The following is an 18,695-nucleotide window of genomic DNA, read 5'->3' on the forward strand; positions in this document are numbered from 1 at the left end:
GATACTGACTCTCCTCATTTATTTAGCAGAAATTTCTCTCAGCTCTGCTTTGCCATACTAATGTGGAATTTTTTTCCTATTTATTTGTCATGTTGTTTCTTTAATGAGATTGGGAGGTACCCTAAGGTTCCTGTGTTCACATTATTCTTCTGACTCCTCTATCAATAGGTGGAGTTCACATCAGGTCATGTGGACAGGAGTATTTTGACATTATAAAATACTTACCTTTTTGATGTGTAAATTTGTTGTTAGAAATATAACTCTGTATTAAAACAGACTATTTTCTTCTTTAGCACCGACTAGAACAGGAAGCTGAAAAGAAGGTAATAATGCTGGCAGAGAGAGCCCATCATGAAGCTGTTGTGTAAGAGACTGCTGCCATTCTCCCCTTTTTAATAGCCTCTCTTACTTCTTTCAGGTTTGTTTTGTTCTTATCATGTTGTTTTCCTACTTCTCTCCTGGTTTGCTTTCTTTGAATTTTCTGGCTTATTTTCCCTCACTGTTTCCATAAAGAAAACTTTGTGTTTCCACCCTCTTCCTCTCCACCCTTTTTGTAGCAGCATCATGTGCAGGTAAGAAACTGGGCTTTGAAATTAGACTGGTTCTCAACACATATACCAATGGACTGTGGTAGATTCCTTAATTTTTTGAAATTAAATTTCTTTATCTACAAAATGGGGTTAATACCTTAACCCCATTTTTTGGCCCAGTGGATAGAGTGTCGGCCTGTGACTGAAGGGTCCCAGGTTTGATCTGGTCAAGGGTACATGCCTGCATTTCAGGCTCGGTTCCCAGTAGGGGGCGTGCAGGAGGCAGCCAATCAATGATTCTCTCTCATCATTGATGTTTCTATCTCTCCCTCTCCCTTCCTCTCTGAAATCAGTAAAAATATGTTTTTTAAAAATGGGGTTAATAATAGCAACCTGTCAGAGTTGTCCTTATCATTAATTTGAGGGGATAAAGCAATAATTGTCCTAGTTTGGTAATATCTGAAACTTAGACCTCTGTTTTGAAATCTTGTGTGTCTCTATTTCAGGCAATTGAACAGTGCTGGAAGAGCTGTTTTTAAAGAGAATGTTTCTCTCCAGAAAGCTCTTGACTACCACCTGAAGGAAGCTGATGCTCTACAAAAAGAATCTGCGAAGCTGCTAGAGTCTAAAACTTCCCTTTTATATCAAAAGGTTCCAATTCTCTTTTAGACTTTGCTTCCTATCTTTTTAAAAAATATGTTCTTACTGATTTTAAAGAGAGGAAGGTAGAGGGAGAGAGAAATATAAATATCAATGATGAGAATCATTGGTCAGCTGCCTCCTGCATGCCCCCTACTAGGGATCTAGCCTGAAACCCAGGTATGTGCCTGACTGGGAATCGAACTATGACCTCCTGATTCATGAGTCAAGCTCAACCACTGAGCCACACTGGCAGGGCCCTATCTTTTTATTTTTAAGGATTAAGTTGATAAATACTAAGCATCCTATCTAATAATAGACAAACATGGTAATTGACCATACCTTCGCTACGCCTCCCATTGGCTAATCAGCACGATATGCAATTAACTGCCAACAAAGATGGCGGCTAATTTGCATACTGCAGGCAGGGTGGGACAGCACGAGCTGCCAGCGCACTGCTATCCAGTGCAGCCCCACCCCAGAAGCCCCAGGAGCTGGGCCCACCTTGCCGCCCAGGACCCGGTCGATTGGTGGGTCCTGGGCGGCAAGGCAGCCCCGCCCCAGAAGCCCCAGGAGCTGCCTGATATGGTAGTAACTCTATCAGTAAGCACTCTGAAAGTCAGTGGCATAAATGCACCAATTAAAAGACAGATTATGAGGGTGAATCAAAAACAAAACCCACTTTAAATATAAAGATACATGTAGATTAAAAGTCAATGAATTAAGCTGCAGCCTGTTTTTCTATGGATAGAGCATTAGCCTGTGGACTGAAGGGTTCCAGGTTTGATTCCAGTCAAGGACACGTACCTCAGTTGTTGGCTTGATCCCCAGTCCCTATCAGAGCATGTGCAGGAGGCAACCAATCAATGTGTCTCTCCCTTTCCCTTCACTCTCTCTAAAATTCAATGGAAAAATATCCTTGGGTGAAGATTAACAAAAACAAAGTAAATGGATTAAGTAACATTAAAGAGATTATAAGAAAACTATATTCCAAATTTTGTTAGTTACATAATGGTTATGTTTAAATTATTAACACCTAAGGAATTGGATGAAGGGTACATATAATATGCTGTAGTATTTTATAGTTTTTTTACATGTATGAGATTATTTCAAATTAAAATATTAAAAAATTAAAGATTAATAAAATATTAATTGAAGTGTGTATGCATTACATGAAAAATCTCCTAATTGCTTCTAGCATAATTTATTAAATTGTGCTAAAATTTACAAGGGTTCAATTAAAAAATATCTTAATTCTAAATGATACAATAGAAAATATATAATAGTGCAGTTATAAGCACTAATCTGAAAATAAAAATTTAAAGAAGTGAATTTAAAGAAGGGATTAGCTAAAGAAAATATATGCACAACCCATGGACACAGACAACAGTATGGTGATGGCCAGAGAGAAGTGGGGGCAAGAGCTGGGTAGAGGGGGCAAAAAGGGGGAAATAGGGACATTCTATATAATAATAATAAAAGGCTAATATGCACATTGACTGAATGATAGAATGACCGGTTGCTATGATGTGCACTGGCCACCAGGAGGCAGATGCTCAATGCAGGAGCTGCCCTCTGGTGGTCAGTGCACTTTCATATGGGGAGGGCCACTCAGCCAGAAGCTGGCTCATGGTTGGCCAGTGCAGTGGTGGTGGCAGGAGCCTCTCCCACCTCCGTGGCAGCACTAAGAATGTCCAACTAACGGTTTAGACCGGATCCCTTGGGGGCCTAAGCCTTTAGTCGGACATCGCCCTAGGGCTCCCTAGCTGCCAGAAGGATGTCTGACTGCAAGCTTAGGCCTGATCCCCCGGGGAGTGGGCCTAAGTCGACAGGTAGACATCCCCCAAGGGCTCCTGGACTGTGAATGGGCGCAGGCTGGGCTGAGGGGACCCCCCACTCGAGTGCACAAATTTTTGTGCACTGGGCCTCTAGTTGAGTATAATAAAGATACATAAGGACAAAGGGATCATTTTTCTTCTGTCTGAATGATGTACCTTTCGTATCTCAAAAGATTACTGAATGACTAAGAAGCATTAGACTTAACATTATAAAGAATATATCAGAAACATAAATACAACTCCTATTATCTACTACTTGAGAATACTTGCTTTGCTTAGAGTTGGTCTCTGAATCACTTAGGAACAGGTTCAGCTGTAACAGCTCTGACAACAGAGGCATCATCACATAAGGGTTTATTCTCTCACCTAAAGGAAAGTCAGAACTGGAATGGTAGTGCCACAAAGCCAACAGAGCCCAGGTTCCTTAACTCTGCTCTGCAGCATGTGGCTTACATCCTCAAAGTCACCCCATGGCCCACAGCAGCTTCTGGAGCTCTAATCATTACTAAAACAGCAGGAAGGAAGGACAAGAAGGAAAAATATATGCCCCTCCCTTTAGTGGTCTTCCTGGACTTTCTACACACATTTCTACTTACACCACATTGATCAGAACCCACATCGCTATGCTGAACCACACGGGAGACAGGGAATTTTCAACTGAGTTTACTGCCTTCCTGAAAAAAATTGGGGTTTTATTACTCAGGAGGAAAGAGAAAATGGACATTGAGATAGGTAATTAGCAAACTGCCAGAATTTCCAGTATATAGTTGTGAAATTAATGTTTTTACTGTATAGTCATACTGATTTTGGAATTACCCTTTTGATAATATAAAATATTTAACCTTTCAGAACTTTAGGGGAAGGAAAGTGTCTTAATTGGCAAAATCAGTGGTCTTCACAAGTCTAGACAAGGACCCTAGGATGTTTTTTACTCTCTATACACAGAATTCTAAAATATCCCATCTCAAATTGGCATCATACTCAAATCTCACAAAGTAATGGAAATTGGAGAGGAACTTTTAAGTTCTGAAATTGACTAAAGAAAAAAGAAATCTCTCACCTCTTTCTGTTTTTAGGAAATCAACGATCTGTTGGTTAAAGAAAAGGTTATGCAACTTACCCAGCAGAGGTCACAAATCCAAAATCTTCAGAAGAAGGTGGTAAGCTTGGAGACTGCCCTGAGTTGTCTGACTAGAGAGTTTGAGACTGAAGTTCTAAAACAGAAGCAGCAGGCAATGGTAAATAACCAAAGTGATCAGATTGAAATTTACAACCTGAAGAACCTGCTTCAGAAGAAGAATAGGGAAATGAATAGAGTGAAGAAACTGGCCAAGAACATACTAGATGAGAGAACAGAAGTGGAAAGGTTCTTTTTGGATGCTCTACACCAAGTGAAGCAAGAGATTGCATTTAACAGGTTGCATTATAAGCAGATGGCACAAGCTGCTTTCAATTTAAAAATGCGAGAGGCATACGCAGGAAGAACAGAATATCCCAAAATTCGAACATTTGATGGCAGAGAGCACAGCACCAATAGTGTGGATCAGGATCTTAAAGAGGCTAGTAAATGGTACTAATAATACTTTAATATTTTATCTTTTGTGCTGCTATTTTTGTGCCTTTAGAGAAATAAGAACCCTGAAAAATTCAGTTTGGTAATATCTAAGTACTGAGTAGATTACTTAGTGAGGTACTTGAGGATAGGAACTAACTCATCTTTGTAACCCCTATGCTTGGCATAGTTTGTGGGGCCTAATAAATATTGTTAGTGGTGCCCTCTTTTCTTCATAAGAGAAACTGTTAAAGAGACTAGATTACTTTTTCCCATAGGATGTCATTGCAGTATCTTTTAACATGTTCTTTTATTTCATTTCCTATAAACTAGTTACAAAGGTTTAATTAGATTCAGGTTAAACATTTTTTATAAACATACTTTCATAAATATTTTATAATTAGAGGCCCAGTGCACGGATTCGTGCACCAGTGAGGTCTCTCAGCCTGGCCTGTGCCCTCTCGCAATCTGGGACCCCTCGAGAGATGTCGGACTGCTGGTTTCGCAGGCTGGCCTGCGGGGATCGAGCCGAAACTGGCAGTCCAACATCCCCCAGGGATGTAGTAGTGCACAAAGTGGTGCCGCGCTGCTCCCGCTCATCCTGGCCCACTGCGCCTGCCGCAGCTGCTGCTCGAGCACCTGCCCCCTGGTGGTCAGTGCGTGTCATAGCAAACGGTCAAACGGTCATTAGGTCGCTTGGTCATTCAGTTGCTTAGGCTTTTATATATATAGATTTATATATATAGATATTCCCTTTACTATTCTGAGATGAAATTTATAGGTAATAATACCTAACTAAACATATTATTTAAAAAATCAATATACCAGTAACAATTCATTGTAACAATTCTTTTTTTTCTTTAAATTTAATTTTATTGCTTAAAGTATTACAGATAATAGTACATATGTCTCTTTCCCCCCCCTCCCCCCATTGACCTTCCCTGGCCTCCCCTACCCCCCGGCACATGCCCTCACCCCACCCCCCCAGTGTCTTGTGTCCACTGGTTATGCTTATATGCATGCATACAAGTCCTTTGGTTGATCTCTTACTTCCCCTCCCCAACATTCCCCAGCCTTCCCACTGTAATTTGACAGTCTGCTCAATGCTTCTCCATTGATTTTTATTTTTTTTAATTAAATCTTTATTGTTCAGATTATTACAGTCGTTCCTCTTTTTCCCCCCATAACTCCCCTCCACCCGTTTCCCACCCCACCCTCCACCCTCACCCCCCCCCCACTGTCCTTATCCATAGGTGCAAAATTTTTGTTCAGTCTCTTCCCGCATCCCCCACACCCCTTCCCCCTCCCCAAGAATAGTCAGTCCACTCCCTTTCTATGCCCCTGATTCTATTATAATTACCAGTTTATTCTGTTCATCAGATTATTTATTCACTTGATTTTTAGATTTACTTGTTGATAGATGTGAGTTTGTTGTTCATAGTTTGTATCTTTACCTTTTTCTTCCTCTTCCTCTTCTTAAAGGATACCTTTCAGCATTTCATATAATACTGGTTTAGTGGTGATGAACTCATTTAGCTTTTCCTTATCTGTGAAGCTCTTTATCTGACCTTCAATTCTGAATGATAGCTTTGCTGGATAAAGTAATCTTGGTTGTAGGTTCTTGGTATTCATCACTTTGAATATTTCTTGCCACTCCCTTCTGGCCTGCAAAGTTTCTGTTGAGAAATCAGCTGACAGTCATATGGGTATTCCCTTGTAGGTAACTGAGTTTCTTTCTCTTGCTGCTTTTAAGATTCTCTCTTTGTCTTTTGATGTTGGCATTTTAATGATGATGTGTCTTGGTGTGGTCCTCTTTGGATTCCTTTTGTTTGGGGTTCTCTGCACTTCCTGGACTTGTAAGTCTATTTCTTTCACCAGGTAGGGGAAGTTTCTGTCATCATTTCTTCAAATAGGTTTTCAATATCTTGCTCTCTCTCTTCTCCTGGCACCCTTATAATTCGGATGTTGGTATGCTTGAAGCTGTCGCAGAGGCTCCTTACACTATCTTCATATTTTTGGATTCTTTTTTCTTTTTGCTTTTCCAGTTGGGTGTTTTTTGCTTCTTCATATTTCAAATCATTGACTTGATTCTTGCGATCCTCTAGTCTGCTGTTGGGAGTCTGTATAATATTCTTTATTTTAGTCAGTGTATGCTTAATTTCTAGTTGGTCCTTTATCACAACCTCGAGGGTCTCATTAGATTTCTTGAGGGCCTCATTAAGTTTATCGGCAGTTTCTAGAAAATTCTTGAAAAACCTTTAAAGTGTGGTTTTGAACTCTATATCCAGTAGTTTGCTTTCCTCCATTTCTGTTATTTGTGTCCTGTTTCTTTGTCTCCGCATTTTGTATGCTTCCCTGTGTTGATAGAGTGGCTTTGTGTGCTAGGTGTCCTATAGGGCCCAGTGGCTCAGCCTCCCCAATTACCTGAGGTAGACACTCTTGGTGCACCCCACTGTGGGCTTTGTGCACAGTCTTGCTGTAGTTAAGCCTTGATTATTGTGGGTAACACTGGGAGGGATTGACCTCCGGGCCAATTGGCTGTGAGAATCAGCTGTGTCTGCAGTGGGAGAACTTCTGAGCTGGAGACACCCCTCCGGGGCAAGACTTGCTTCAATGGGGCTTTGATGGTCACTAAGTCTGCCCCTTGAGTGTGTCCTTTATGGATCTGAGGAGCTGCAATCTGGATGGTCCCACTCTGACCACGGGGCACCCTGGCTCCTGGATCTCTAAGGAGGTGCTAATCTAGCCTTTTCCTGAGGCTACCCAGCAGGAGCCAGCTGTGAAGCAATGCATTTGCCCTGGGGCCTTGGGCCAGCTGCAGTTTGTTAGGTAATTATCAGATTGCAAAGGGCCAGGCCTTTCATATGCAAAAGCCTCCTTGCACAACTTGGGCGGGGTGGGGTCCCAGGGGATCAACAGGGCGGAGAGAGCAGTTATGGCTGCTCTCAGTCCTGCCCTCAGAGGCCCTGCTACTCAGTGTTCCGGCAATCACTGCAAGCACCTCCAAGAGAAAGCTGCCCTTGAGTCCTGACCGATGCCAGACAGTCCACTTTCTCCCGTATGAGTCTGGGTCCCCAGAGACTCGCCCGGAACTGGAGCTCAGAGCTTGAGACTCCCTCCCGATTGAAAAAGACAACCATGTCCTCAGCCACCAGCCCTCTCCGCATGCACTTCTGTACCTCTGTACTTTATTTCCACACCGCACCTCCTCTGAGTCTCGGTATGCTTTTCTCTTTCCTTCTAGTTGTAGAATTTCCACTCAGCCAGCCTTCCTGTGGTTCTCAACAATTCTTTCTTATACAGAACTGTCTCTTGGATTGGAAGACACCCAGTAGTGCCCCTATCATTGTATTAACCAAAAGTCCCCACAAGTTTCCTTGAGATGTACTGTTACTATGATAAAGGTTCCAGAATACTTGAAACAGTTGTAGATTATATACTGTGATTAATTGCTTCCTTAGCATTTCTATCTGTTGGAGCACTCTTCCCCCTATAAACCATAGATTAAATTATGGTGCATTTTTATTTTTTTTATTTTTATTTTATTTTATTTTTTAAATATATTTTATTGATTTTTTACAGAGAGGAAGGGAGAGGGATAGAGAGTTAGAAACATCGATGAGAGAGAAACATCGATCAGCTGCCTCCTGCACATCTCCTACTGGGAATGTGCCCGCAACCCAGGTACATGCCCTTGACCGGAATCGAACCTGGGACCCTTGAGTCCGCAGGCCGACGCTCTATCCACTGAGCCAAACCGGTTTCAGCAATTATGGTGCATTTTTAAAGATTATTGTTAAAATTATGTTTTATACCCCAATGAAATTAGATTCTTCAAAGGCCTTAAGTCAAGAAACTTAAAAGGACTCCAGACATCTATGTACTTAACATCTTACTAAGAGTGCTTCCAAATGTATTTTCTGCCTTAAATTATTTTTTAGTGGATTAATTTGTATGCTCTTCTAAATTAGCTGCTAGAAAGGTTAGACATGGTTAATAGCTTCTGAAAGCTAAGACTCTTCTTCAAAAATGTCCACACAGTGTATAATTTTTAACTCTTTTTTACCAACAGATCCTCTACAATTCCCTCTAATTTATTTAATGCCAAGCAAGTTGAGTCCCTATCAAACATAAGGCAGTTTCTTTTAAAGTTTTTTGTCTATGGCCCCAGCCAGTTTGGCCCAGTGGATAGAGCATCGGGTCCCAGGTTCGATTCTGGTCAAGGGCACATGCCTGGGCTATGAGCTTGGTCCAATGTGCAGGAGGCAGCCAATCAATGATTCCCTTTTATCATGGATGTTTCTATCTCTCTCTTCCTCTCCCATCCTTTTTGAAATCAATAAAATCTGTTAGAGCACTCTTCCCCCTATAAACCCTCAGCAGGGCAGGTAGAGTCAATAGGAAAGTAAAAGATAAGTAAATGATTTATATATATATATATATATATATATATATATATATATATATATATATTTGATTTTTTACAGAGAGGAAGGGAGAGGGATAGAGACTTAGAAACATCGATGAGAGAGAAACATTGATCAGCTGCCTCCTGCACACTCCCTACTGGGGATGTGCCTGCAACCAAGGTACATGCCCTTGACCGGAATCGAGCCTGGGAGGGACCCTTTAGTCCTCAGGCTGACACTCTATCCACTGAGCCAAACTGGTTAGGGTAAGTAAATGATTTTTAAGAGGCTTAAAAGGCAGATTGGAGAAGGACAGTTGAAGTATATGGTGATAATAAAGCAAAACCTAAACTTTTTTGAAAATATTTTTTTTTTTATTTCAGAGAGGAAGGGAGAGGGAGAAAGAGAGAGAGAAACATCAATAATGAGAGAGAATCATTGATCGGCTGCCTCCTGCATGCTCCATACTGAGGATGGAGCCTGAAATCCGGATATTTGCCCTGACCTGGAATTGAACTGTGACCTCCTGGTTCTTAGGTCGACACTCAACCCCTGAGCCGATTGGGCAAAACCTAAACTTTTAAAGAAAACTAACATGCCGTGGCTCAGTGGTTGAGCACCAACCAACCTCTGAACCAGGTCGGCTTACATGTAGAGTGAGTATTGATGTATAATGTGAGAAATTTTTTGCACATAGAGCACTTGTGTTAGTTTTATTTCTTTTTTAAAAATATATTTTTATTGATTTCAGAGAGGAAGGGAGAGGGAGAGAGATATTTTCTTTTCTCATATTTACATATTTTGGAAATTTTTTCTCATATGTACATATTTTATATTTAAAAAAAAAGGAGATGCTTACTTTGACCATATTTTTCCTTTTCACTTCCTTTTCCTTTGATATTCTTCAGGACAGATATTCAAGGAAATGTGGATATTGGAGATTTGACTTGGGAGCAGAAGGAGAAAGTCTTACGATTGCTTTTTGCAAAAATGAATGGTTTTGGTCCCAGGTAAATCCCTGTTTCTATAGTAAAATACCAAGTTGTCATCAATCCTTAAAATCATTTAGGAATAATGAACTTATTCTCGCTTAGAATGAAAGGATTAGGAAAAGATCAGAAAATATAAAAGGGTCATACTGCTTAGCTAAGCAATTCTCAGAGATAAATAAATAAGGGGGTAGAAAAGAGATTAATTTTAGATGTTTAAGGTAATGCTTGCTAAAAAGGTACAATATTGCACAGCTGAATGAGCGGTAATGTAGAGAAGCATAACAATTGTTAAGATTTTATTAGTCTACAAAGATAAGTAAATGGTTTTTTAAGCTGATTATTAATCTCTAATAAGAGAGAATCTCTTATTACCTAACAAGAGACTCTCTAATACCAAGGAAAAGACCTAAAAAGGAAAACAAAAATCTACAGATATTTTTAAAAATTATTTTTAATTAAAAAAAATGATTTCAGAGGGAGAAAGGGAGAAGGAGAGAGAGATGAAAGAAAAAGCATCAACGATGAGAGAGAATCATCGCTCTGCCTCCTGCACACCCCCTACTGGGGATCAAACCCACAACACGGACATGTGCCTTGATGGGTAATTGAACCTTGATCTCCTGGTTCATGGGTCGAAGCTCAACCACTGATCCACACCAGCCAGGCTGAAATAATTCTTTTTAATGATTTGTTTTCACTTTCTCCACTATGTTTTATCAGTAACTATAACCCTGGTAATGAACTATAAAGTGGGTAAAATTAACCACTTACTGATTGCCTGTTATGTGCTTGGCACTATGTTAGGTATTCTGGGGATTCAACAGAATTAAGAGACATTGCCTTTGATCTCAGAGAGATCAAACAAAACCAAAAATAACAAGGAAAAAAATAGATGGTACAATTGGAGTTCAGACAATATGTCAATGGGCTAGAGTAGTCAGGGAGGAAGACTTCAGTCAGAAAGACAGGAAGTATGACTCTGTGGGTGCCTTGTAAGAGAGTGGAATAGTTGAGAGAGGGGGCAGGACACATTAGGCAAGGGGCAGACAGCATAAGCAAAAGCCCAAGGTAGAAATGGGTATCAGGTATTTTGGGAACCTTGAGGAAAACTGCCTAGCTTGAAGAAGTGTGGTAATGCTAGATCAGCGGTTCTCAACCTGTGGGTCGCGACCCCTGTGGGGGTTGAACGACACTTTCACAGGGGTGACCTAAGACCATCGGAAAACACACATTGTTTTTGTAATTAATCACTATGCTTTCATTATGTTCAATTTGTAACAATGAAAATACATCCTGCATATCAGATATTTACATTATGATTCATAACAGTAGCAAAATTACAGTTATGAAGTAGGAACGAAAATAATTTTATGGTTGGGCGTCACCACAACATGAGGAACTGTATTAAAGGGTTGCGGCATTAGGAAGGTTGAGAACCACTGTGCTAGAGAATAATTAGTAATAAGAAATAAGGATTAATCTATATATTATGCTGAGCCTTTAAAAACCATGCAGAAAAGCCTGAACTTATGCTAGTGTAGATTGTAGAGCAGTGTAACTTATTTTTCTCCTTTACCTTAAAGGAATACAAAGAGCAATAAGCCATACTCTCATACTTTCAGTGGAAGGGCTCACAGGTTATTGTTCTCAGAGCTGACCAGAACCTAGCAAAGACAATATGATGGCTTGGAGGACAGAAATAGAGGTGGGGACCAGCAGAAGCTGCTGCACTACTCATGTGGTAGTGAGGGGGTTAGGGAAGAGTGGGAGCAGTCAGAAAAAAGGAAGCTGAAAGATGGGAAGGAGAAATAGCTTAGTGATCAAGGACAAAAGGAATAAAGACAACAAAGTATAAACGTTTAAGTTTTTAGATTAAGAAATAAAAGAATGGCAGTATTAAAGTCAAATGAAAAATCTGAAACGCCAATGTGAGGGAAATATTTAAATTTTATTTAATCTATCCGAGTCATTTAACAAATGCATATTGAGTGCTGCCATTTACTGAGGATATCATGGTGGGCAAATAAAGACATGCCTAATACCAGGGAGTTCATGGTCTATGTGGAAGAAAGTCATTATTCAAATCATCACATAAATATATTCAAAAGTACAACTATGCCATAGGCTCAAAGGAGTGGTATGAGAGCCTTGATTAGGGGAATCTGACCTAATTGAGGTCAGGAATATTTCTGAGGAAGTAAAAGCTTGAGCTGACCTCTGAAAGGTAAGTCGGAATAAAAAAGGGAGAAAAACCATTCTAGGCAGAAGAAACAGAAAGTAGCAGAAGAAACAGAAAGTAGTATTTTCAGTGTCAAATTGGAGATGATGGCAATATTGAAGTAAAAAATACTTCAGGCATGTGCAAATAGTGTTTGGAGTACAGGTGATAGTTTAGGGAGAGAGATGTGAGCATGTTTAATGAAAATTGGTAGTTGAGTTTAGGAAAGTGGATGTAGGTAGAAAAGTAAAGGGCTGAGGCTAGAACCTTTAGGAATAACCACAATTAATAAACAGAGGAACAAAGAAGAGTACAACCAAACAAGAGGAGTTTAAAGTATTGGCTAACTGGAAGATAAAGGACTTCGACGTTTCCTTGTGTCTCTGGTAGTCTTTTGAAGATGTGGAGGTACAATCTAGACCAGTGATGGCGAACCTATGACATGCGTGTCAGAGGTGACATGCAAACTCATTTTTTTGGTTGATTTTTCTTTGTTAAATGGCATTTAAATATATAAAATAAATATCAAAAATATAAGTCTTTGTTTTACTATGGTTGCAAATATCAAAAAATTTCTGTATGTGACACGGCACCAGAGTTAAGTTAGGGTTTTTCAAAATGCTGACCCGCCGAACTCAAAAGGTTCACGCCATCACTGATCTAGACTATAAGTACTGAATGTCTGTCTCATTGTGAGTTGACTTCTCCCAGGGAATACAGCCTGAGTTCCAGGCCTTGAGTTCCATACTGTGTTGTTTTCAATACTGGAGAAACAGGAAATTGAGTGAAATCTTAGTAATGAACTTGAACCTGGCCGCAATGAAACCATGTCTAAGCCTACTGGAATCTCATGCCAGTGATAGATGAAGGAAAAAGAATATAGGAATAGAATGGTGAAATGTTGAGATAAAGATGAGATTAAGAAACCTAATATTAGGGAGGAATTAAATGATAAAAGGTCTACCAAGGAAAGTAGATTAATTAGGAAGTTGGTAAGAATTCACAGTAGATTGTATATGATTGTGAATCCAGTAGTTCAGTATTTTTCTTTGTGAGTGAGCTAAATCGAAGGGGTATGTACTAGTATAATCAAAAAACTGTACTCTAATGCATCAGGAACAACTCTGGCTATAACTTAGGCACTGGTAGTACCTAAAGTACATTATTAGACTATTTAAGATAGCCAGATTTTGAATGGGTTAAAAAAATTGACTTGAGAAACATTGATTTGTTGTTCCACTTATTTATACATTCATTTGTTGCTTCTTGTACGTGCCTTGACCGGGGATTGAACCCACAACCTTGGCATATCAGGACAAAGAAAATGCGCTAACCAACTAAACTACCCAGCTAGGGCGAGGATAGCCAGATTTTAAATAGGTTTATGCTTCTTTCATGTGCACCTAGTTGAGGGCAAGTTTTAGGAGTGAGATATGTGTCTTTATCTGCTGGCAAAAAACAAAACAAAAAAACCCCTCCTATACTTTTTGTAACTGTTAAGCTCACTTTCAAATTAAAATATTGACATAGTAATATGTTTATTTCCTGTGTTTTAACCAGACTTGCCAAAGTATGAGAGAAATTTTTATACGGTGTCTCTCCATTTATGCTGTGTTCTGTGGTTCATTTTGTAGGAAGGAAATTTTTCTGGCCATGTTTTATGTTTGTTTTGTTTTGGTCAGTACTCTGGTTTAACCTTGCCCATCACCATTAATAGCTGTTATGTAGCATCATCATGATCATCTCCATAAGTATTTCCCATTTCTTAAGTTCAACATGTCTCAACTTTAAGAGACTATAAGTTTATATTAACTTGCCTTAACATTACACTGCCTCTATGTGTGTGTAAAAGATCATTTTTTTTGAAAATGAGAAGCCCATCCAATGGAAGCATTAATTTAGCACTTTTAGAGTATAGTTGAAATAAAGGCACAAGGAGACACTGCCTCATTGTTAACTTTTACCCACCACAGGAAATATAATCAGAGGTCTAGATCTCCAGGTTCAGAATATGTTGTTCCAGACAATGGACAAACAGAGGAATTTGGGTAAGGTCTCTCTTTTTTAAAAATCCTCATCCAAGAATTATTATTATTTTTTTAAATATATTCTACCGATTTTCTACAGAGAAGAAGGGAGAGGGACAGAGAGCTAGAAACATCAATGAGAGAAATCGATCAGCTGCCTCCTGCACGCCCCCCACGGGGGATGCGCCCGCAACCAAGGTACATGCCCCTGACCGGAACCGAACCTGGGACCCCCCAGTCCGCAGGCCGATGCTCTATCCACTGAGCCAAACCGGTTCGGCCAAGAATGTTTTTTTAATTGATTCTAGAGAGGAAGGGAGAAACATCAATGTGTGAGAGAAGCATCAATCAGTTGCCTCCTCTACGTGCCCTGACTCAGAATTGAACCCACAATCTAGGTTGTGCCCTGACAGGGATCAAACCCACAACCTTTTGGTGTATGGGATGATGCTCCAACCGAGCCATATGGCCAGGGCAAAAGTAAAGTCTTTCTTGACAAAGCAATGAACATGAGCCTGATCACAATGGTTCTATTGTTCTGAACTAGATTCTATGTGTGCATGGTTGTTGACAGGTCTCTTTGTCTTTATTTAAGGGATGAAAGTAAGCTTAAAGATCAAACGTTCATCACCCAGCAAGTACCAATCTCAGAGTCTTCTCATGAACTGGTAATATCCAATAATCAGAAAGGATCACATGAGTCTGACATGGTAAGGAGTCTGTAATCTAACCAAACAATACATATAACTGTTACCTGCCAGGGTCCAACCCCAGCGGGTCCAGGGGTTCCCAAAGGCGCAGATGGAGTCGGCGAAGAAGGAATGACACGGAGACAGTGTTCAGTTGATCAGCAGCCTAGCCAGGATCTCCAGCCAGGATCTCCAGCCAAGTTCTGGTCTGGATCTCCAGAGAGGTTCTGCTTCAGATCTCCAGCCAGGTTCTGTGTCCATGTTCTCTTGCTAGGTTCTCCAGGTTCTCCAGCCAGGTTCTGTAGCCATGTTCCCTCGCTAGGTTCTCCAGCCAGGTTCAGTCACCAGGTTCTAGTCAGGTTCTCTTGCCCATTTCTGTAGTCAGGTTCAGTCCAGGATCTTTTGCCATGTTCTCTCCAGCGAAGTTCTTCTGTCTCTAGTTCTGTAGGTTCTGTCTTCTTAGTTCTGTGTTCTAAGTTCTGTGTTCTAAGTTCTGTGTTCTAAGTTCTGTCTCTCGCTGTCTTGTTACATCTGTATTTATACCAGTTGATTCAATCCTATCAATCTCTATTACAAAGGTTAGGGCGTTTCTTATCTCCATTCCAGGGAGTAAAGATTATGTAGCTTAAGCATGATTGTTTGTAGTTAAAGTGATTAATTACCCGCCTGGCACTTAGTTAAGAGGTTTTATTCCCTCCCTAACTTCAGGGGAAAATCCCTGCCTGGGGAAACAACCTTTCTCAGAGACCTTGGTTAAAACACATAGTGCCAAGAAGGTGAGCAAACATATTAAGAACAGTATGCCATATATGCCAGGTCCCTTGAAACAGCAAGCATGGACTGGCTCCCGGTAAATTCCCCCTTTTTTATTTTTTAAAAGCAGGCATTAAAAAGAAAAACCCCAAATGCTCTCTTATATCCATTTTAAGAGTAGGATTGGCGCTTTCTGCTATTACCTGAGTCCTGATCTATCACCCCAGAGAGAGCTTGCCAATCCTGCACTTTCCCAGGGTGGAAAGGCTGCAGTGGGGTTAAGGATAAGGCTCCTTGGGCCTACCTTCTCTCATGCCTTTACATTTACCTTTCCTTCCTCAGAAAAGCATGGCCATACTTCTTGTATAAAACGTTCTGTCTGACTGGGAGTAACCTTAATTCCTCTGCTAGCAAGCATATGTGTTAAAAGATCAATACAGAATCTTATTTCTTTGGACTCAGTATGGCACATCTTCTCAATCTAAGAATCAATACAGAGTCTTTTTTCTTTGGACTCAGTATGGTACATCTTCTCAATCTAAGTTCTGTACTATCCACCTTCTTACCCTACTTATCCTCTATAGGGGGGTCTGCAATACACTGGTGGAGTCCTATCCGTCCCGAATGTGGGGGTTCTCAATGGGGGGGGGCTTACCTAGGGGAATCCTGTTCCAGGGGTTCCCAAAGGTGTGGACGGAGTCGGCGAAGACTATCCACCCTCTTCCTATGGTGGAGTCCGATCCGTCCCGATTGTGGGGCAAAGACTATCCACCCTCTTCCTACGGTGGAGTCCTATCCGTCCCGAGTGCGGGGCGCTTACCTAGGGGTCCCTGTTCGGGCGCCATATGCCGGGGTCCAACCCCAGCAGGTCCAGGGGTTCCCAAAGGTGTGGACAGAGTCGGCGAAGACTATCCACCCTCTTCCTACGGTGGAGTCCTATCCCTCCTGAGAGTGGGGCTTACCTAGGGGTCCCTGTTCGGGCGCCAGATGCCGGGGTCCAACCCCAGCAGGTCCAGGGGTCCCCAAAGGTGTGGATGGAGTCGGCGAAGAAGGAATGACACGGAGACAGTGTTCAGTTGATCAGCAGCCTAGCCAGGATCTCCAGCCAAGTTCTGGTCTGGATCTCCAGAGAGGTTCTGCTTCAGATCTCCAGCCAGGTTCTGTGTCCATGTTCTCTTGCTAGGTTCTCCAGGTTCTCCAGCCAGGTTCTGTAGCCATGTTCCCTCGCTAGGTTCTCCAGCCAGGTTCTGTCCAGGTTCTCCAGCCAGGTTCAGTCACCAGGTTCTAGTCAGGTTCTCTTGCCCATTTCTGTAGTCAGGTTCAGTCCAGGATCTTTTGCCATGTTCTCTCCAGCGAAGTTCTTCTGTCTCTAGTTCTGTAGGTTCTGTCTTCTTAGTTCTGTGTTCTAAGTTCTGTGTTCTAAGTTCTGTCTCTCGCTGTCTTGTTACATCTGTATTTATACCAGTTGATTCAATCCTATCAATCTCTATTACAAAGGTTAGGGCGTTTCTTATCTCCATTCCAGGGAGTAAAGATTATGTAGCTTAAGCATGATTGTTTGTAGTTAAAGTGATTAATTACCCGCCTGGCACTTAGTTAAGAGGTTTTATTCCCTCCCTAACTTCAGGGGAAAATCCCTGCCTGGGGAAACAACCTTTCTCAGAGACCTTGGTTAAAACACATAGTGCCAAGAAGGTGAGCAAACATATTAAGAACAGTATGCCATATATACCAGGTCCCTTGAAACAGCAAGCATGGACCGGCTCCCGGTAGTTACCTTTCCCCATGAGCTTCTTGCTAAGTCACAGTTCTTTAGCTCTACTATCTCAGGTATCAGTGAAATGAGTATTACTAGTATGAGATTGTGGACATTTTTATAACTATCCACATAAGGAAGGCATATACTTAATGCAAATGCATGTTTTGCCTTTTAGTGTTGAAAACATATAAATTGTCTTTTGAAATCCACAGCCTAGCCAAAATATGTACTATCTTTTATGTAAGAATTAAAACATAACGTCCCATTTAACTCTTGGCTTTGGACAGAGGTGGGAAGTCTAAGTCACTACAGGTAGGGGACAGAGGTCTTACTGGTATAAGTAAGTATGGCACCATTTTTTTAAAGCCAGATTTTCTTTTTAAGAGCTTTTTATTTGTGCTTGTTATTCATAATTAGTACAATGTAAAATCAGAGAATGAGGCCACATCAGAGCAAAATGAAAACAAAACACTCATTTTTTTAGCTGCTACTAGCATAAACAACTGTACAATTATTTTTTCTATCTAAGAAATAAGAAACTTCTGAGTAGTAAATAACTAACCAAATAAATTGATTCCAATTACAGGAACACCATTCTTTTTTTTTAAATATTGAAACATCTTCTAATTTAATTATACCTGCCATTTTCATGATTCTGATTAGTATTTTTAAAAATATATTTTCATTGATTTCATAGAGGAAGGGAGAAATGTCAATGATAAGAGAGAATCATTGATTGGCTGTCTCCTGATTAGTATTATTTAAAAAGTGATTTCCGTTAAATGTAAGGAAAATTTAGAAGTCTCTGTGATTCAATTCCACTTGGAATTTAGAGAGTATGACCTTTTATTCAATCCAGCCTCTAGTTGTTGGATTGGATTAAATATCACTATCAGTTGCCAGCTGTGACAAGAGATAAAACAAGGGACATTCTATAAATTTCTACTGCCTCATCTTTAGGAAGGCAAAACTGAAATAAAACAAAATAAATCAGGAAGACCCAGTAGGGTCATAAATGTATTTTATTAAAATTCTAGTCACCTTAACTCAGTGATTTTCAACTGGTGTGCCATAAGAATTTTTAAAATATGCAAAACCTGACCTCTTTTCCCTTAGATTGCCAAATAAAAGAATGACAGTAGTCAACACAAAATAGCTGTCTGGTGTGAATGCCCCCCCCCCTTTTAAAAATTAAATCTTTATTGTTGAAAATATTTCATTTGTCCCATTTTCCCCTTCCCCCCATTGACCCCTTCTAGCCTGCCTGCCTGCCTTTACCCCCACCCCCA

At 40.6% G+C, this 18,695-nt stretch overlaps 1 protein-coding gene across 2 annotated transcripts in view; it reads left to right on the forward strand.

Annotated features, from left to right (window-relative positions):
• The window catches only part of BBOF1 (basal body orientation factor 1), a 46,583-nt gene that overhangs the window by 22,367 nt on the left and 5,521 nt on the right, over nucleotides 1-18,695 (forward strand). The window contains exons 6-11 of one of the 2 annotated variants that reach the window (XM_036312639.1): nucleotides 294-364; nucleotides 1,037-1,181; nucleotides 4,084-4,577; nucleotides 9,877-9,978; nucleotides 14,152-14,226; nucleotides 14,801-15,048. In XM_036312639.1, the coding sequence (XP_036168532.1) occupies nucleotides 294-364; nucleotides 1,037-1,181; nucleotides 4,084-4,577; nucleotides 9,877-9,978; nucleotides 14,152-14,226; nucleotides 14,801-14,930 (1,017 nt within the window). In that variant the 3' untranslated portion in view covers nucleotides 14,931-15,048. Of the gene's footprint in view, nucleotides 1-293; nucleotides 365-1,036; nucleotides 1,182-4,083; nucleotides 4,578-9,876; nucleotides 9,979-14,151; nucleotides 14,227-14,800; nucleotides 15,049-18,695 lie in introns of those variants that run through there. The other variant, XM_036312629.1, reaches the window with a different exon arrangement.

The sequence above is a fragment of the Myotis myotis genome, unplaced genomic scaffold, assembly GCF_014108235.1.
Source record: "Myotis myotis isolate mMyoMyo1 unplaced genomic scaffold, mMyoMyo1.p scaffold_m19_p_1, whole genome shotgun sequence".
Lineage (NCBI taxonomy): Eukaryota > Metazoa > Chordata > Mammalia > Chiroptera > Vespertilionidae > Myotis > Myotis myotis.